The following is a 21295-nucleotide window of genomic DNA, read 5'->3' on the forward strand; positions in this document are numbered from 1 at the left end:
TTAGCATTTGCTAATTAGCACTACACATCAAGTACAACTGAGACTGATGGAAAGGTTATTAGTTTTGCATGTATTTAGCAACAACCCAAAATATTAGACCTGGTGATGGCACTGAATGAAAAGTCAGGTGATTGCCAAGGTATAAATCTTTATCCTGAGGGGAACATGAATGTGTGTACTGAATTTCATGGTAAATATATTTCAGTCTGGACCAAATGGATAAACTGACACTGCCACACCTAAAAATCTTAATCTAAGATGTGAACTTTTCTGAAGGTCAGCCCATTTTCTTCTTTCACTCTCGTTTCTTCAACTGATTTAAAAGCATCACATGGCACAGTAAATCTAAACTCTGCTCTTCTTCTTCACAGTGAGAACTTTTACTGTGCTCTGCTATCGATTGTTTACTTTAAGTGATGTAGGACTTTTATCTGTAAGTAAGTGTTATCTGTCTGTAGGCATTATGCAACAGTGTTATTGCTGCATTTATTTAAAGAATGGATATGTATGTCTCCCACACCTGTAGACTACAGCTGGAATGCAAACCATGTGAACTCTAACAGTCCGATAACTAAGGAGCTTTCCTTTAAACACTTAGTGCCAGATGTGTTTAAACACATCTTTGTCCTGCTTTCTGTCTCTGCTGCAGCAGGCAACTTGTTGGTATTTTAAAAAACGTTTGCTCAATCCATTTACAGGTTTCAGTCTACCATAAAGTAACTTCATATTGTAATCATTCAGGCTCACCAGGGTTATTTTTGTGTGTGTTTGGCTGCAGGGGTTCAGGATTTTGTGTGACTGTAGAAATTAATACTTTGGCAACTGCGAAAGATTACATGGTGATCTTGAATCTCCTGAGCTACTTTCAAACCAGATCAGAGCAGAATCGCTGGGGAAATAGCAAAAAAAAAAAAAAAAAAATCCCCTAACACAGCCAATCCAGTTATGTAGACTGTGCAGACTCCGCCCCTTGACAGCAGTCAAGAGGACACTGAACTAAAAACAGATTATTTTCCCCGTAAAAAGAGATCACTGCCAAAAAAAACAGACAAAGTTAACTATGGCTCTTTGTATTTGTTGATCTGTAACTGTGTCGCCATGTGTGTGTCTGTGTCTGTGTGTGTGAGAGGGAGAGCGATCACAACAGTCTCTTGGGGTGAACCAGAAGCCAGCAGCAGAGTTCTGGCCTTCATGACTCTGCCTAAGCTTTCCCGTTACAGTATGTTCACTGAGGAAAATAAATGTGATTATCAAAGCTGTTCTCTCACTAATGTGACGTAACATTTTCCTCTAAAAATAGAACAATTTTGAGCGCGTTTTGGGTTACATTCCTGACATTTATTGCCTGGATTTAACCTGTCTACGTCAAACTAAGCTCTGGGCGGGGAGGGATTGAATGGCTGGATTTCACTGATTTGTTTCAAAGACGCTGGAAATGAATGTAGTAAATTGATTGCATTCAGCTCAGGACTGATGAACCACTTCAGTAATATTCAGTCTTACCTCGATGCTGTTGTCTGACAGTCTGGCATGCTAACTTATGTTTCCTACGTTCAAAAAAAGACAAGCGGTGTGTGTTCTGTCTAAATGTATGCGGAAAGCTCATTATAGAACAAACAAAGTAAAAGATCTAAAATTTTAGAGCACCAAACGGCCACAAAAAAAGGGACTCTGGATTACACAATGGCGAGGCATTACATACAAGGTAAACATGATCTCCTGATGTAGAGGTCATGTTTGAGAGTTTTGATGAATGATACTGTGGTGTTATTGAACACAGTGGTGTTCTTTTTCTTTTATCCCTTAAGAGTTACGGCAACATAACCAGAACCTTGTATGGAGGGTGTGAGCTGGGACTTTCAAGGAAAACTTTGATATTTTTTTAACCCAAACCCTTTTTTTCTCCATGTTTTTGTGTCTAAGTGACTAATGGGAACAATAATTTTTGAAAATGGTCCAGTACTGAGAGAGAGCGCTGTAAAACAGACTGCAGGATGGATCTAAAGGCTGCAATGTAATTGAAACTCAAGCAAGTCCAGTTGCCTACGATATAGCATTTAAGATTACCACAACCTGGATGACTGAGAATCTTCACCAACAGTATGAGCATAAATAGTTTCCATTCAATTTGTTTTGGTCTGCTTTTATAGTGTCCTTTGGATGTGTTTCTTTAAAAATACTTTTGTTTTTGTCGCAACCTGCCTGGCTCAAAAGCTGTGTTAAAAACAGGAAACACGACGGGCTGGCTGACAGCAACAATAATTTATTTACAAAAAATAAAAATACAAATCAAACAATGTGCACTGTCAGTCATCAGTAATGCAATGCATGTGTGGGTGTGTGGCAGTGTGTGTGGACAGAGAGAGAGGAAAAAAACAAGAGACCGACAAAGAACGGAGGTACTTATGCCGGAGCACACACCAGGCACAGGTGTGGTTCAATTGGCCACAGACCCTCCTCTCAGCTCTCCCAATATAACAGATGAGAACCAGCAAACAGAGCCATCCAGGGCATGGGAGGGAGGGAGGGTGTCACACCATGGAAAGTGGTTTTGTGTTGGTTTTTATCTATCTATTTATTTTGTGTGTGTTTCCTGCATCTTGGTGATCACATTTGGCTGATTGGGGTGGCAGCAATGTACAATGTGAATACACTGAATCTTTTAACCTTTGTGGCTGTATTCTTGTATTCCTGATCTCTGTACCAGGTGGTCCATTGTTAAACTTATTAAGCCTGGGTTTCTGTCTTCTCCTTATCTGCCCCTTGTGGCTATTTGAGAGTTTGCACCTGTATGTGGTGTGTCTGTTGTTCAATTAGGTTATTCTTTCTATTGATTGGGTTGCACAGTGGACCCCCAAAAAGGTCTCTAAAAAATCCCAAGGATCCTCAGATGGTTAAAGGAAGACAAAAGAGAAAAAAATATATATAACAATGTCAGAAAAAATGAGCTCATATTCCCACTTTTGTCTGTTTTTTGTATCGTAAAATATTTTAACTCTTCAGGTGCCTAAAAATCCTTAAAAAGAAACAATCTGAGAAAAGACACCTTTCAATTGAACTGCTCACAGTTCTTGTCCTGAGGGGTCACAAGTAGAGGCTACTTCACCTTAAGAGTCCACTAGTAAGAAAAAGGTTCAGAGCTGCTGTCTTGCATATAAATGACTTTGCTTTTAAACACTCCTCATAGTGACAGGAAGGCCTGTGATTGATGAACGTCAGCAACATATTTCAATAAACATGAAGCTACACAGACATTGACCACTTTTATGGCGTGCCACCTTTTTCTGCTTTCATCATGTATGCTTCTGTGGCGTATAAATGTCTTTATGTTTACCTTGCACTAAAAATGAGTCTCTGTTATGCCTCTATACTACATCTGTGACTGCAATGTAGACTGGTAAATGAAGCCTCTCCACAAACTTCAGACCACAGACAGTATAATGTGGACATTGTTTTACTGTGACAAGTATAAATAGATAAAGTCGGAAATCAGAGATAGCCCATTAACTGTTGTCAGTGAGAATGTACAGGGATATGAGGACATCTACTGGCTGAATAAGGACACATAACACCCAAGGATAAAACCAACTGGGAAGTCATTTTGACTGCTAATGAAAGCAACATGGCTGAAACCTCAGATGTCAACATACAAATTTCTAGTTATTGAATTATTAAAAGCATAATATCATTCAAAGATAGTCTGCCTCTCTAAACCTTGATTACATTCATAAAATTAATTACCATCAAATCATGTTTTTGAAAAGGAATCAGTGGATTTTGTTCTTTTTTCAGATGTAGAATAAAATATTTTGATGGAATCTGGTACAGTAGTAGGGACCTTTTCAGGTTTCAACGCTTTCTTCAATTTCTCCAGTTCATTCTTCTGCCACTAGATGTCAGTACTGCTCTTTGTCATGTTTCAGATGTGATCATCAATCTGTAGTCCACTGCAAAAGCCGACCATGTGGTGAAATTATTCATTCTAACAACATATAGAAGCAACTGAAATAGACAAGAAACGCGTCCTTTGCAGTTTCCAAACCAACATTCCTGATTTAAAAACGGTAATCTAACAGGTGTCAATATCTTGAAAAGAGCCTGGAAAAACAGCTGAAAAAAAATCTCCAAAGATGTGCATTTGAAATCAAATTATTCAGCCTCATTAGTAAATTGCTTTCACGGAGTATAGTAAATGTTGGTGACAGCTGCTGAAGCTTCTCTGCACCGGAAGATGGCGGTGTCAAGCTGTATTTAAACCCGCAGTTCACTCGTCTTATGTTGTTTAAAAAGCGCTCTTTAAGTCTTTTTCAAATATGATAGAACTGTATCTCCAGATTTAACCGAAGCGATATGAACGACTTTTGGGATGTTCTTTTAAAAGCTATATTTTTGCAAAGGAAAACAAATGTTCAACAGAGTATATTTTGTGCAAAAGAACATATTTGAAAAGAAAAGTAAGAGGAAGTTGGCGCTGAAGGACAATAATGTATTTAAATGTAGATGATAAGGGTTAAAATCAGCTGTCAGTTGTGCGTAAAGTCATTTTTTTCTCAGATCTTTGAATATTGATTATGAAGATCTGTTTAGACACAAAGTGGTAAGATCTTTATTTTCATTTTTTACAATCACTAAATCACACACACACACACACACACACACACACACACACACACACACTGAATCCGTTTTGTTTCCTCAAGTAACGCGGAAAACGGATTTTTTTTCTCCATGTTGCACTGTTAACTTTGAGATTAAAATTGATAACAACATGTTTCTTGATGTTACTGAGCCGAATTGCCAGAGATTTTAAGACTTATATACTTTCCCTACTTTTAATGTCTAAAATTGTACGTAGACGCTATTTGGTTATTTAAGTGTAACATTAACTGGAGTAAGCACCCTCGCCTCTGTCTTAAAGCAACTGACTGGACAGCAGTGCGCACTCGGGATTTTGTATTTAATTAGCATAAAAGATCTTCTGGAGAGCAGCAGGACTGTGCGTCACAGCCATCGGCGAAGGTGGGGAGGGGGGCACCTATGGGAGTCAACAAACTGCAGTGTGTATTCCTTCCACGGCCGACAAAACTAGTCCGGCTGATGTGAAATGATGACTTAGCTCACAGTGTTACAGGTGATTGGAGACAGCTGGGAGCGTCTGGGAGCCGAAGGGACGCAGCAGACGGACCTAAAACAGCGAGTGCGCTGGTGAAGCCGACACTGTGAGCTGTGGGTGAATCCCCAACCTGTGAGTGCTGCCCGGGACCAGCGCGTCACCTGAATGACGGGATATGAGACAATGAAGCAACTAGGGAAGACGGGGATAAAACGAGTCCAAGTCACGGGAGTGGAAAAGCGCGTGCGATGACGGACGGCGCAAGGGACAGAGAAGAGGTAAAGCAGAGGGAAGTTATCTAGCTCATTAGTGGAGCTCCCGGTGCTGGAAAAAGAAAACTAAATAAAAGACAGAGCAGATGTGCCAAGCGTGCGTAATTCTTTAAACAAATCAACTGGGGGAAGCCGATTTTCTTTCTCAAAAGACAAGACTTGAGCCGGAAAGGGAGAAAATCATGGAGCCGGAGGGGACCACAGAGGGACAAGCCACTAATATGGCACAATCTGCCGCCTCCAAACTGTCCCAGATGGGCGAAAGAACTAAACAACTGGGCAATGTAATCCAAGACCCAGATCGGCAGAAACGGATTATTCTAGTAATAGTCTGTATAGCACTTTTGTTAGACAACATGCTTTACATGGTAATTGTGCCAATTATACCCGACTACCTTGAAGAGCTACAGAAAGCAGCGGATGACGCTCAAGTCGTTGACCGGCACTCCAACTTCACTAACAGCACCGTCCACAAAACAAGCAAGGGGAACTTCGACCTACAGATTGGTGTTCTTTTTGCCTCCAAGGCCATCCTGCAGCTCCTGGTGAACCCGCTAAGTGGCACGTTCATAGACAGGGTCGGCTATGATATTCCACTTTTCATCGGTCTCAATGTCATGTTTCTGTCCACCCTCACTTTTGCCTTCGCTGAAAACTACGCGACTCTGTTCCTGGCGCGCAGCATGCAGGGCCTCGGCTCGGCTTTCGCGGACACTGCGGGGATCGCTCTGATCGCAGACAGGTACACAGAGGACACAGAGAGGAGCAAAGCGCTGGGTATTGCCTTGGCGTTCATCTCTTTTGGAAGTCTTGTGGCGCCCCCCTTTGGAGGGGTCCTCTATCAGTTTGCAGGGAAGCGGGTGCCCTTCCTGATCCTGGCCTTGATTTGCCTCACTGACGGTGTATTGTGCCTGACTGTGCTGAAGCCCTTCTCTAACCGAGAGAGAGAAAACATGCCAGTGGGCACCCCCATTTATAAACTGATGATTGACCCTTATATAGCTGTAGTGGCTGGTGCTCTGACAATTTGTAACATCCCTCTCGCCTTCCTTGAACCCACTATTGCCAACTGGATGGAGGAAACCATGCATGCCAGCCAGTGGGAGATCGGCATGACATGGTTCCCTGCCTTCTTCCCTCATGTTTTAGGCGTATATCTCACTGTCAAATTAGCAGCCAAGTACCCTCACCTCCAGTGGTTTTACGGGGCTATAGGTATGGTGTTCATAGGCGCGAGCTCCTGCACCGTGCCTGCCTGTAAAAACTTTGGACAGCTCATGATCCCGCTGTGCGGAATCTGTTTTGGCATTGCCTTCGTGGACACGGCGCTCCTGCCAACACTGGGTTTCCTGGTGGATGTGCGACATGTGTCGGTGTATGGCAGCGTGTACGCCATCGCAGACATCTCTTACTGCGTGGCCTATGCCCTGGGGCCCGTGGTGGCTGGACAGATAGTGCACGACCTGGGCTTTGTTCAGCTCAACCTCGGCATGGGCCTCGCCAATGTGCTTTACGCACCGGCGCTCCTTCTGCTGAAGAACGTGGCACAGATGAAGCCTTCTTTCTCCGAGAGAAACATGCTCCTGGAGGATGGCCCAACGGGGCTGTATGATACGATTAAGATGGAGCAACGAGAGAAGAAAAGAAAGGGCTTGTGTACAACGATCGACGAGAATGGCATTGAAACCTTTGCGCAACGATCGTACTCGGAGGAGGAATCCTCAGGAGGAGAGTATGCGTAAAAGACCTTTAACTGAGTGTAAAACTATCAAAGTGCCCATGTAGAGTTGTGTGCATCCCGTCCGATTCAATCAGTTGCATAACACGATTAGGATTGTGTAACGACATAAATTATTTACTGCTCCTGGTGACAATTCCTCCGGGTATTGTCAAATCAAGTAGCTTCAAGCTTTTGCAGTAGAAAGGCGCTCGCTGGCGTTTGTTCATCTTAAAGTGAGAGTATCGTGAATGATTTGTTGAGATAAATGTCTACTCATTAACAGTATTTATCACTGTATCAGAAACTGACTCATATTCAGGGATTATATGTAAATGTATTTTAAGGAAAGAACAATTGTAACGTATGCGTCTTTCAATGTAACCTGTATTCAGTATTTTTTTTTTTTTTTGCCAGAGTTGTGCTGCTAAACTGAATATGCAATACTGTGTCACACGACGCTGTTGGAGAGATGAACATGGACTGAAATGTGCGTCTTGTTGTCTGGTTATTTTGTTTATCTTGGATGATGTACTTCTGGAATGCATAGCCTCATTGTGTGATCTGCGACTGTACATACATGTATATTCATGTACATAATTAAATGAATATTATGTGAATGAGACTGGTCATGGGAATCATTTATTTAGGCAATTAATGAAATTACTTTTTACAGTAAATGACACATTTATTGTCCACAACAGGTGAAGGGTCCATACTAACAGAATTATCATGATAATACATAAGAATTGTGGTTATATTTATAAAGTGTTACACTCCTGCATTTTTGCCTTTGTGTGTGCATTAATTGAAAAATCGAAAATTAAACTTACTGAGGCCTACCCAGAGATACTTTTGTGATGCTCATTAGTTAAACGGCAACTTCTAAAAAAATAGTTTGGGTACAAATTCTAACAATAATTTTATGTCAACAAACCGTTTGTCAAAGCATCTGTGCTCCTCCAAAACGCAAATCTTTGCATATAATATTAAATATACACAACGCCAATTAAGTCTGTCAGATGCAGTGAGGTGGAAGCAATGTATGCGCCGACGGAAAGTGTTATAAATTCAGACAGCCAAAGGAAGAAGTCCATGCAAAACACATCCTAATTGTTCCCCTGCACAGCGTGTGAGCATCCGAGGCGTTCAGCCGGTGTCTAAATAAGGTGGGCTGAAGATGTAAAGTGCCAAATAAACTTCTCGGCGAATAGCAGGACTTCTGGGAGGAGCCTGGCAGCCAGGAGGGTGAGGTACCCTCTCAGCATCCCTCCTGAGCCAGCGAGGGAGTTGCGCTCTTGCCATGCTGAGGATTCAAATATGCTCAAAATGATGGCAGGAGAAAAATAGTGAAATTTAAAGAGAAATTACCCCAGAAATGGATTCACGGCTGAATGAATGAACCTAAAATCGTTGCTTGATCCCCAGGACGAGTGGGATTGTCTTTTTTCTTTCTGGTGAGTAAAACATTTAATTTTTAAGTGATGGTTTATTTCAGTTTGGTAAATGTTATTTAAGAGTGCTGTATTTGAACATCTTGTAAAGTGCACAGCAAATTTCTGGAGTGGAATAATCTGGAGTTAGATTAAAAAGAGTGATGGAGTTAGATTTTTGGAGTTTATTTTCTCATGTAGACAGCAGCTTGGGTTCAAGCATTATCTTTGGCGGAGTAATATTTTGGTGTTCATTCACTGGGTGTTGAGCGTGATTCAACTCGACTGCGATGTCAATTAATCCCTTCAGACTATCGGTACATCTCTGCTGCTGCCGAGCCTAGAGGTATCTCCTTAGACTTTGTTTAGACTCTTAAGGCAGGTAATAGCTCTATTTTACTTTCCAAACTAAATGTCAGGTTGTGAGAGATTAATTGTCAGAGTAACTTCAATATAATGATGTATTTTTGAAGCTTAACACACAAGAATTTGAGGTTGTCACTTGCAAAAAAAAAAGACACCTGTTTTCTGTAGTTTGTTATTGGAATTAAAATGCGTAGTTTAAACACTAGAATACACAGAAGACATATGTGCATCTTCACATTGATTCACAAGCCACTGTCAACCTTACATAATGATTTAAGTGTTATGAAGTTGAATATTGTGTTGGCCTCCTTGATTGCACAGGCACTGTTGAAAACATGCCAGTGTTCAGAAAATTAACCACTATCATTTTGCACAATGATTGTTTTAGTAATGTTTGGTATGAAACCTGTTTCCATGCTTTCCATGTGAGTGAAAACATCCCCAGGAAGATACTGGTGGGAGAGATAAGGCATGTCAGATGTTTTGATACCCAAATAGGGGTGATTCGTCTTTTTTTGTTGCATCAGAGAATCATTTTATTTAGGTTGTCAACATTGTGAAGTGATTCTTGCTTTAATGTTTTACATGTTTAAAGTTAGAAGCCCTTCATGTTGACATGATCCTGCATCACAGATAAGTTTTATGCAGTGTTAAAATAACTATATGTACTGTATTGACAATGTGTGCACAGTTTTGTCTATACATCCATTTTATTTACTTGTTTTATTTATTTGTCACTTTTATTTTGAGCACACAATGTGACTGCTATAGCTGCCTTATCAGTTTGTTTTAATATGAATGTTTGCTGTAACATAAAAAGCATTAATTCTATTTTGTTATACAAGAACTTATCCATGCCGCATGGAGTTTTGAACACACTGTGGAAGGATTTTGCAACTTAAACATTTAGAATAATCAATGTTTTTTTGTGTGTGTGATTATTTTCACCTAAAACCTTTTTAGTATTGTAAAATATTAACTCCACACATGTTAATAAAACCTACTTCTAAGTGTTGTCTGTTAACGCTACAAAAGTAGTTAATGATAAAATCAACTCAAGGACAGAGCTGTATTTTACTCGACTTGGGATTTATGTTTTAACTCTTGAGCAGGGTTCAAAGTTCAGCTCCCAAAAAAGAGTTACTTCAACTCTCCCCTAGAGCTTCATTAGCTGGTCTCACATGTACACTTGAGTTGAGCTGAACACCCAGAGAGTTTACTGAAGTGATGCATTTTATTTATTGAGTACTGCTGTACATTTGTCTTAAATTCTCACAGTAGTGCAGCGTTTAAAGTGAACTGCAGACTGTAATAGTGACTGATGGATATTCTAAATTGCCGGAACTTGTTACTGATATAATTTTATTTGTGGACACAGAGTCTGTCTCAAAGGCTGCTCTTCTGCGCACTGCCAACATGCCAGTTCTGGACCAAGAGCCCTCCAAGGACTTAGGGGGCAGCGATGTAAATACATATGTATATATACACATATTTATATTGTATAAATGTATGCTTCACTAGAATAAGCATGATAGATTAGTTTGGAACATCAAAAATCAAATTGAAGTTAAGAATATTATTAAAGCTGAGACATAAAAGTGACTTTAGGAATCTATGAATGATATTTTATAAGAATATGCTTTGAAATTTTAATTAAATATCTTATTCTGTGTCAAGTGAAGGGAATAACAAGTAATACAACAAGTAGTAGTACAACTGCAAAGTGAATAATTATTGATTTAAAGTATTTTCATGATAAATTCTATTTATAAAAAGGTGAAATGCATGTGACAGAGGAGATTCAGAAATTTAAATGAACTGCTGTTACAAATTTAGGTAAAATAAAGAGTTTTTCTTCCCTAACACTGCTCAGGGTCTTCCTAAGCTGCCAGTCCCGGCCCTGAAAGAAACACTGGACATGTACCTGAGGTGCATGAAGCACCTGCTCACAGAGGAGCAGTTCAACAAGACCCAAAATGCAGTGAAGCAGTTTGGAGCCCCTGGAGGAGTGGGGGAGCTACTACAGAGCAAACTCACGGAGAGGAGGGAGAACAAGGCAAACTGGGTAAATAAAATTAGTCAAAAGTCAAGTAATTTCAAATCCCTTGACAAATTGTTTTCAACTGGTGACACTTAATAATGAAACTTATGTGCCTGTTTATTTTAAAGTTCAGACTTGAATGATTAACACTGCTAAGAACACATAAAGTGCAAACCAGTCATTTATATTTTTAAATACAAATTTGATGTATGATTTATAAGAGCAAATAAACTGCTTTCTGTGTTATAGGTTTAATTTACACAGTTGTTTAGAAACCTTACTGATGTAAACAGATACTTAGGCCTTTAAGCAAATCTCTCCATGCCTGACTGTAGGTGTATGAGTACTGGCTGAATGACATGTACCTGAACAACAGACTGGCTCTGCCCGTCAACTCCAGTCCTGTGATGGTCTTCCCACAGCAGCACTTCAGGGCTCCCATCGACTCTTTACGGTACAAGACGCTGCACAACAGAGACAGAGGAGTCATGAGTAAAATCTCACAGGACAGGACACAGATGTTTACAACAGATACTGTAAATAAACAAGCTGTAATTACCATGCATTGTAATAAAGGCATTTTTTGATGGTTACAGTATAAAGACCTGAGAAATGATAGCGAACTGTATAAATTACTCATAGACTGGCTTTGATTGATTATAGGAAATTGAACACTTCCTTGCTACACATTAACAGATAGGGTCATTACCCACAACACCTCAAGGACCGAGTGGCCACGCCAGGTCTCTGGTGTCAAGGCTAAGAGGCAATGAAGGCTGTGGTTTGGTTAACGTGGTATTGATCTCCTTAACCAGATGATTTACATACAGCATTTATACTGATAGGTGTAATACAGCAACACTAGAACGAGGCTAAATGTAGCAAATTATTGCCACAAGTACAGAGAGAATGAGAGGAAGTAACTGAGTACAACATGTGTGTGTATTGGGAAGTCTTTTACAAAGTGAAGGTTTTCTTTTCTAGGTTTGCCGCACACTTGATTTCTGGAGTTTTGGAGTATAAGACACTTCTTGATTCGTAAGTTGACGTACAATGTGAGCACGATCATCTTCAGCTGTGGGTCATGTGTGAATACAAGGCCTGACAGAGTAATATATATCTGTGTGTAGACGTGCTCTCCCTGTAGACTACGCCCGGGGCCAGCTGGCTGGAACTCCTCTGTGTATGGAGCAGTACTATCGCCTCTTCACTTCCTACCGCCTACCGGGGTCTGAGAGGGACACACTGGTGGCCCAGGAGAGCAGCGTGATGCCAGAACCTGAACACATCATTGTGGCTTGTAAAAACCAGGTCAGACACACTGAGAAAAACATGCCACAGACTTCAGACAAAGGACCAGTTACTAGTTTTTTCTGATGTTTTCAACCACATCATATGGTCACAATCAGCAGATGATGAGTTTGTTTAGTTGACATGGTAATGAATCAGCTGACATTTGAGCTTAGCACGTTCAGGACCTCTCATCTGTGTTGGCATATAGGTGAAGCATGAACATTAATTCTTGACTTTGGAAAGAGCAGTCTGACAAAGCAGTCTTGATCCTTTTGGTTCTTCTTCATCACAAGGTCAAGAATGAGCCTTCAGATTAAACATCTGAGCTGAATTCAGAACAGATCAGCTCACAGAGTCACAGTTACACTTATAATACATCGTGTCCCTGTCACAGCAGAACATTTGGATCATCACTCACTGTATCTGATGGTACTGTAAACAGGCTCTGGGGGCACAAAACTTAATTCCCAATGGGTAACAGCCACAAGACACAGACAAGAAGAAGAGTCAAATAAGCTCAAACAAGTCTTCAAAAAAGTAAATCAGTTAAAGAGAGGGCGGCACGGTGGTACAGTGTTTAGTATTGTTGCCTCACAGCAAGAGGGTTCCTGGTTCAAACCCTGAAGTGGGGGAGCCCTTCTGTGCAGAGTTTGCATGTTCTCCCCGTGTCAGTGTGGCTTTTCTGCAGGTACACCGACTTCCTCCCACAGTCCAAAGACATGCAGGTTAATTGGTGACTCTAAATTGCCCGTAGGTGTGAATGTGAGTGTGAATGGTTGTCTCTATGTGTCAGCCCTGCGATAGTCTGGCAACCTGTCCAAGGTGTACCCCACCTCTTGCCCAGTGTTGGCTGGGATAGGCTCCAGCCCCTGCGACCCCCAACAGGATAAGCAGCTATGGAAAAAGCAGTTGAAGATACTCACTTACTAGTAATGGACCAGTATTGCCACTCTAGACTAAACTGAAACACCATGATTCAGCCTGTGCATACTGTATTCCTCTACACACACTGGTTTCTGGTGAAATGAGGGATTATTACAAATATTCTGGGTGTGCTTGCTTTGTTTTACCTCCAAATAAAGTGGTTAGAAAAGAACATCTAGCCAAACTGTTGCTGTTTTAAAATGTCTGACATTATGATCATTTGTTTCTTGCTCTGTTGGACTTAATCAGAATTCATCTTAAAGTCTCTGCTGCCCCTCACTATGCACATCCTGCCAGACATCCCCATGTCCCCATGTCTTGTCTGGAAACAATACTTCTATGTGCTTCAGCCTGCAGTACAGATTTACAACCAATTACTGAACCTCTGTCCAGTTCTTCGTGCTGGATGTGGTAATCAACTTCCGCCGCCTGAATGAAAGAGACCTGCTGACTCAGCTGGAGAAGATCGCCAGGATGGCTGACAACGAAGAAGAGCGGCTCCCACCTATTGGTCTCCTCACGTCAGATGGACGGACAGAGTGGGCCGAGTCTCGCAGTGTGCTAATGAGAGGTATGAGACTAAGTCAGGTGGATGTCAGTGTTTCCAAGACTGTTTGCTCCACCAAACTGACAATTTTTTTGTATGTGTTGTGCTCTAGAGTCTACTAACAGGGACTCTCTGGACATGATTGAGCGTTGTCTCTGTCTAGTCTGTTTGGATGACGCCACTGGGGTTGAGCAAAGTGACACCACACGTGCCATGTTGATGCTGCATGGCGGAGGAGTGGCCAAGAATGGAGGCAACCGCTGGTATGACAAGCCAATGCAGGTTAGTGAGCACAGCAAGCTAGTATGGCTACTTTAATGTGTGCCTCCTTAACTTACAGCACACTGTGTGCCCTGCATTTTCTTAGAGAACTGGGGAAAAGAAAGAATCACGTGAGGATGAAAGGCATGTAGATGACTGAGGGATGCTACAACTCCTTAATTAGTGTGGAAAATAACATAAGTATTAAATTTATGTTCCTCTCTCTGGATGTAATTAGCCAATCCCATACCAAATCAAGAATTTACATTTAAAGAAATTCTGATAGAGAGTGGACGTTCCCATTGGATTACAAGCTGTCAGCCTGATGTCATTAGCATGAACTTTGATGGAGATGTTTTGATGAAGAATTCAGATCACTTGAATGAACTTGAGGCTTCCTTTCTAAATTATTTCTTCACTGCAGGGTGTAACATGTGGATGAAATGTATATGCAGGAACATGTGGTTACAGTAAAGAGCAGAATGCACAAGTATAGCGATGCAACTGAATATGAGTTGAATGTCAGATAATCTAGCATTGCAGTTTGGTTCAACTCAAGAAATTCACATTGACAATAGCATGACTGTGTCAGTTTGTCGTAGGAGCTGACGGCTGCTGCGGAGTCGTGTGTGAACACTCGCCATTTGAGGGAATCGTCCTCGTCCAGTGCACAGAGTATCTACTCAAATACATGTAAGAGATGGAAAATGTGTGTGTGATACTGGTTGGCATATGCTCAGAAAATCCAAATAAGACTATCCTAAAAAAACATGCCAAATTATATATTCCCATGTGACATCAGGATTGGCAGCCCATCAAAGCTGGTCAGGGCTGCGAGTGTGAGCGAGCTGCCTGCACCACGCAGGCTCCGCTGGAAGTGTACTCCAGAGATTCACAAACTCCTCGCTTCTTCTGCTGACAAACTACAGAGGTGTGGGTTTACTCTGGTTTCTGTGCAATTAAATTCATGGACAAATGTTCTCCTCTCACAGCAGGATTTAATCCTATATCCTTATTTATCCTTATTTGCTCAGGCAGGTGAAAAATCTGGACATGAATGTCCACAAATTTTACAATTACGGGAAAGAGTTCATCAAGAAGCAGAAAATGAGTCCAGATGCCTACATCCAGGTTGCTCTTCAGTTAGCCTACTACCGGTAAGAAAAAGATCATTATGACAGGACTGATTTTCATACATCACATTAACCCAGAGCACCAAGATACAAAGCTTTTCTTTTTGTGTGTTACTGTAGATGTCATGGCAGACAGGTGGCGACCTATGAGAGTGCTTCTATACGTCGTTTTAAGGAGGGCAGAGTGGACAACATCCGCTCAGCCACACCAGAAGCCCTAACGTTTATCAAAGCAATGACTGATGGGAGCTCAAGCACAAGTGTAAGATGTTTAAATGAATAAATAAATAAAGGGATTTAATAGTATAGTTACTGACTCTCTGTTGTTCATGTCTCCAGGATGCAGAAAAGATGGAGCTGTTACGAGGTGCAATAACTGCGCAGACAAAGTACACTATTCTGGTGACTATTCTCTAACCTTCTCTAACCAGATTCCTGTTACAATGTTGACTTTACTTGTTAAAAAAATACACTAACATAGGCATTCATTCTCCTCTCCAGGCTATTACAGGGATGGCGATAGACAATCACTTACTCGGACTACGTGAAATTGCACAAGAACTGAAGATAGAGAAGCCAGAAATATTCAAAGACGAAGCCTATCTCATCAGTAATCAGTTCATTCTCTCTACAAGTCAGGTACTGTCATCTGATTTTAAAGATTAGACTGAAGGTATATTTAATCAAAAGCATAATAAAGAGGCACTATAATGTGTTCTTCTGTGGCTCCGCAGGGCGCTCTCTAAAGTCTGAAAATTTAACATAAGTGTCATCATGGTTTTCTTGGCTTGTACTTGAGACATAAAATTTGCAACAGAAAGTTTGATATTCAAACTGTAGGAGTGGGGTTTGAAAGAAGTCTGCATTTAGGAGCCAAGATGTTTCTAATGAATATTGCTGCAACTCTAATGATTATTGTCATTATTAATTAATCTGCAGATTACTTTCTAGATTAATTGTTTGATCACAATATGCTGAAACACAGGGTGATGTCAACCAGTGTCTTGGTCTGTTGGCCCAACAGTCCAGAACCAAAAAATTCTTGGATAATTTTAATAACAAGACAAACTTTCAATCCTCACATTTGAGAACCTGGAACCATCAGAATTTTAGCATATTTAGCTGCAGCCAGCAGCTCTATAGCTCACTTTGTTGGTCGATCAGTCTGTGGTTGGTATACAAAAATTTCCCCACCTTTTGTCAGCCACAGCCATAGGAGGCTGAAATGTGGCAAGGCGGTCAAGTGTGTGAGAGTGGGTGTAAAGGAGTGTTTGTCTTCATGCTAGTTGGCTAAAACTGTGATATAGTGGGAATGGCCTATAACAAAAATCCCAATAACTAACAAATGGACTCAAAGACTGGCACGAGATTTTGCAGAAAGATGGTCACAAGCCAGAGGACAGCTGACAAACTCTTCATGCCACAAAGGGGGGCTGCAATAAAAAGGCACATAACTTCTAAACAGATTCACTTCACATGACTAAAGACACACTCACAGAGACAGACATGCAAACACACCATTTTGCCATGTCCCCTTTCATAACTCACCAACTAGCTGGAGGAATCAATGGACAAGTGATAAGTGTTGGTGAGGTTGTGTTTGTATGTGTGTGAGTGAGAGAGAATATGGAAATGTGTGGATGCATGCACATATGTGTACCCAGCTATTGCGGATTTACATTTGCTGCTTAAAAAATTACTTAAACAACAAATCAGTTAACAAAATAATTGGAATTCATTTAATTTCAATTGATTCTTTCAATAACTGATTAATTGTTGCATCTCTAAATGAAAGACACTGCTGAGTTGCATCATGGAAAGTGCTGACATTCCAACATTTTTGGACCATGACCCATACTAGAGACAAAGATAGGGTTAGTCTCAGCTACCTTAGTTTTGATAATTCTTTTCTGTCTTTTTAAGTCCCCCAAATTTATGGAAGGTCAATACTAAATCACTGGAGTATCACTTTAATGTGCACTACAAGCAACAAGACAGGCACAACTAGAGAGATGGAGACTTGATTTTAAGAAAATGTCATAAAGGTTTTGTTTATATAACTGTCAGACTCTCAATAGTCTTGTCTCAACCTTTCCACCTACAGCAGTACTTGAACACACCAGTTAAACTGTGGGCTTTTTCCTCAGGTTCCTACAACTGTTGAGATGTTCTGCTGCTACGGACCCGTGGTTCCAAATGGATATGGAGCGTGCTACAACCCTCAGTCGGACCACATTATCTTCTCTGTGTCCAGTTTCCGTGAGAGTGAGCAGACGTGTTCGGCAAAATTTGTCAAGTGTCTGGAGCAGGGACTCCTGGACATGAGGGATCTGTGCAATAAATGTAACTCCAGCTCCAATCTGACCCAGCAAAGACAGGGTCAGACGCTGGAGACGCACACGCAAACAGACACAAACTGGCAAAGAAAGACACCACAGAGACCAGCTGACCTGACCAAGAATCAGCAAACACTGCCACAGGTTGTGCTGAAGACACCAGACCAGACTAAAGTGGAGGCTCAGACCCAGACTGCAGCACTGGGAGAGGCTTTGAAGAACGGACATCAATCATAAGAAACTGATGGTGAAAATAGTGGTAGTGTGATTTTAAATGTGTGTTTTGTGCTGCAACAATGTAACTGTGATCCAAAATGTCACGTAAAGCTGTTTTGTTGTATCCTGTACTGTAAAATGTATGAAGTGCTGATGATAATCTAATTTACTTATTCTTAGAGAATATTAGAAGTGGTTGGTTCTTACAGAGGACGTTTTCAGGTGTTGTACCACAAAAAATATCACATATACTGCAGTGATTTAAATGTCTGTCAAAATGTTTAACTATATGAAGCTAAAAAATCAAGCCACATTTGAGTTTTGATTGTTGTTTTGCACCAAATTGAGATGAATCAGCCAAAGAAAAGAGTAAATGCATTGTTTGTTAAAGCAATCTAGGAGTCTGTGAGTTATGATAAATGGCTGATTGTCTCTGTATATATCTATTTGCAAATCGCATGCTGCTATGTAATGATTTTCTGAAGATTAAGGTACACTGTATAACTACAATCTTCTATGCAATTAGTGTTGTCTTCATAAGTTGTGTCTGATGTGCCAACAATACAGGTACTTAAATGTCTACTAAATTTTTTTTTATAAAGTTCACTAGACAATTAGTTCATATTGTACTGGAAAAAAACTTACCAGGATTTTAAAGGGATACTGTTTAGTTTATCAAACAATGTTAAATGTGATTAAACTGTGTATTTGTACATTTGTGAGCAGAATATAGCAATTAAGTTATTTATTTTTGTATGATATAACTTAATGTTACAAAGTGTAAATGTAAACTATAAAAGTAAGTACAGGAAACTTACTAACCAGAGGTGATCACTGTGTTTATGACTGTCCAAATATTGTATTTATTAAGTACTGCTGAACATCAACAGAAAAAAAAGCTAATCATATTAGGGCTTAAGTTCATTTTGCTGTTTACAGAGTAGATACCATGTTTAAGTTTTTAAAAAAAATCTCTTCTAAATGTGTTTTGTGATTCACATATCCATTTAGTGCACATGAAGCAGCTCTGTGTGTCTCTACCTGCTCTGAATTTATGGAGCAGTGGCATTAAGCAATCAGAATATGTCAATTTGATTTATAAAAAAAAATTCTGTATTTATTTTTACAAAGACAATGCACATTAATCAATACCACTGTAAATGTGCCAGCGTTAAACACAACTCTTGGAATTATATGAATTTATTTATTTTTTGTAAAGAATAATTATCATCATGACATAGTAAGTTATATTATAGTTTCCTATCTGTGATATATGGTACAAGGTCAAATGTATAATAAAGTTTCTTGAATTGAAGAGACTCTGAGTCCTAATTATCAGAAAACTTTTCATTTAGTGGAAAAAGCATCTTATGAAATCTGTTATTAATATCTTTTAAAGGGTATAGTGTGGTTCTCATATTGAGGCTTAATATCTTATAAGGATTTGGAAACATCTCATAGCCTAGTATTTGACTTACTATAGTCTAATTCAATTCAGTTCAATTCAACAGAACTTTATTTATCCTGAAGGAAATTATTGTGCCAGATAATGCCTAAAATTAATGTTCACAAACCAGTAACAACCAGAACAACCAGTAGGTTCCCTGGGCAAGGGTCACACACTGGGCCTATAGCTGTTTAAAACATTATAACAGTTTAAATATGAGTCAAAATATGCAAGACAAAGGGTGATAAAGTAATACTCATACATGTAATGTAGTGTGTCTAACTATTGGATGATATAGCCTGAATAAGTGTAATACAGCCTCTTCTTTTTAACAAGTGGAACAAATGGGATTGCTGGACACATTTCAGAGAGGCCATGTTTGCAATGGGTGCACTGTGTGTGACGGTTACCCAGGTGACTACAGCAAACAATGCCGAAAAACGCGCGTGTGACACTTTGCTACGGACCTTATGAATCCAGTGGAGTGGTTAAACACAGGACCTTCCGCCTGCAGGGTCTCCAGGGTAAGGACACCCACATGTTGTCTGCTTTCTTGACTATTTTAGGTGAGGTTAAACACTGTTTGTCCACCGTCCAACATGTCCGCAGCCGCTCTGGAGGCGCGCGGGCACCAGTACGTCTTGGAGGAAACGCGCGAGTGGAACATGGTGGAGCTCGTGGTCAACGGGGAGCTCGTCTTCAGCTGTAACATACAGCAGCTAGAGTTTGGTGAGTTTGGTGAGCTGTGACGGAAAACGAAGGCGACGTGTGACGTTGATGTGATGTCACTGTGATGTAAACCAGAGTCACTGATCATGTTTCTTTTCCCTGAAGGTGGAGATGGACAGCTGGACCCTGTCTGTAAAGAGGCTGTGACTGCTGTGGACAACGCTTACTGAAGATGACAGAAAACAAACACCCATGTGCATATTTGCTATTTTCTTATTCAATAACCCAGACAACAGTTACTTTTATATATAAATAAATTTCTGCTTTTTTATCTGAGTTGCTTCATGCTGTTGGTGATGGGTTTAACAGCGCTGACAGTAGGCCTACATTATTGCAAGGCTGCTGCCCCTGGGCCCCAGAAGTTGCACATTAACTGTATGTGATTTGGTATTGCAGATCTGTAAGGGAATTTACATCATTAATGTGCACTGCAGTGGGACTTGCATCATTATCTTGTGGGCCAGTCTTTTTTAGAGGGGCCTTTGTCAAATAAGGTTTTAACACATTCATTGTGTAAGCTTATATTGCACTCATCTGGTGCATATTCCAGGGTTATGTTTAGGTCTACTTTTTGCTTACCCCTACATTATGTTTAGTTAGGACAAATTCACTTTTGGGGCAGCAGAAGCTTAGTCTATAGGAACTTGAGTTGGAAAACAGAGGGTGGCATGGCAGGTGGAAAAGTGCCAGTTTGCCTCCCGGACATTGCCCTTGAGCAAGAAACCAACCCCCCACCTACTCCATGGGCAGCCCTCTCTGGCTTATTATTTAATGCATATATAGGGGCTGTTTGTGTATTTCAGGCCTGACAACATAGTAAAAACATTGAGTTTCCCCTCACGGATTAATGAAGTATATCTCCAAATATTTCTCTGCTTCTTATAATTGACTCACAGTTGTATAACTCCAGCACATTTACAAGATGATTTCTGGGTTTCTGGGCAAACAACAAATATGCCATGTGCAGTCCACTGTGGGTACTTTAATCAAAGGTATACTATACAGGACTTTCCTAAAAAACAAAGCATACACTGATACAGAAGTAATCCTTTTTAATCATTACTTATGACCCGCTAGAAGTGTGTTGTTGTGTATTTCTCTGAAGAGACTCTGCCTGTATTTTCTTATTTTCTGTGTTAGGGACGCTTATGGGTGTGTACCCCCACAGTGCTCAGGTGAGGTCAAAGCTTTGTAAAAATGTAGCCATGATCGTCCATGATTTACCACTGACAGTGTGTGATTCTGGATTCTGTGTGTTATGTATTGTAATGTCTGTTTTGTTGTACTTATGACCACTGTCTGTATCTCAAATTGCCCCTCGGAGGACATTAAAGTTTTACCTTACCTTACCTTACGCTTTCGAGGACCACATCACCAAAAAAATGCAACCATTGCCATCTGGGGTTAGCTTTTACTTTCACTTTTGCCGGTATGTGTGTTCACAAACAGTTACTGACAAACCTGCAG

General features: G+C 40.5%; 3 protein-coding genes across 3 annotated transcripts; all 3 read left to right on the plus strand.

The window, feature by feature from the left end:
* The first annotated feature begins 5020 nt into the window (after nucleotides 1-5020).
* Nucleotides 5021-7722, plus strand: slc18a3a (solute carrier family 18 member 3a). The gene has a single exon (XM_033612612.2). The coding sequence runs from the start codon at nucleotides 5568-5570 to the stop codon at nucleotides 7125-7127; it is 1560 nt and encodes a 519-aa protein (XP_033468503.1). The 5' UTR covers nucleotides 5021-5567; the 3' UTR covers nucleotides 7128-7722.
* A 516-nt stretch (nucleotides 7723-8238) lies between these two features.
* chata (choline O-acetyltransferase a) lies at nucleotides 8239-18967 on the plus strand. Its single transcript, XM_033614050.2, has 15 exons — nucleotides 8239-8559; nucleotides 10280-10365; nucleotides 10775-10966; nucleotides 11278-11396; nucleotides 11927-11980; nucleotides 12073-12253; nucleotides 13553-13730; nucleotides 13819-13988; nucleotides 14560-14660; nucleotides 14770-14898; nucleotides 15002-15124; nucleotides 15221-15362; nucleotides 15440-15502; nucleotides 15602-15739; nucleotides 17248-18967. The coding sequence occupies exons 2-15, from the start codon at nucleotides 10318-10320 to the stop codon at nucleotides 17671-17673; spliced, it is 2064 nt and encodes a 687-aa protein (XP_033469941.1). The 5' UTR covers nucleotides 8239-8559; nucleotides 10280-10317; the 3' UTR covers nucleotides 17674-18967.
* A 515-nt stretch (nucleotides 18968-19482) lies between these two features.
* On the plus strand, nucleotides 19483-20104 carry c17h10orf53 (chromosome 17 C10orf53 homolog). The gene is made up of 3 exons (XM_033613988.1): nucleotides 19483-19623; nucleotides 19709-19828; nucleotides 19934-20104. The coding sequence occupies exons 1-3, from the start codon at nucleotides 19530-19532 to the stop codon at nucleotides 19996-19998; spliced, it is 279 nt and encodes a 92-aa protein (XP_033469879.1). The 5' UTR covers nucleotides 19483-19529; the 3' UTR covers nucleotides 19999-20104.
* The last annotated feature ends 1191 nt before the right edge of the window (nucleotides 20105-21295 follow it).

The sequence above is a fragment of the Epinephelus lanceolatus genome, chromosome 17 (genome assembly GCF_041903045.1).
Source record: "Epinephelus lanceolatus isolate andai-2023 chromosome 17, ASM4190304v1, whole genome shotgun sequence".
NCBI lineage: Eukaryota > Metazoa > Chordata > Actinopteri > Perciformes > Serranidae > Epinephelus > Epinephelus lanceolatus.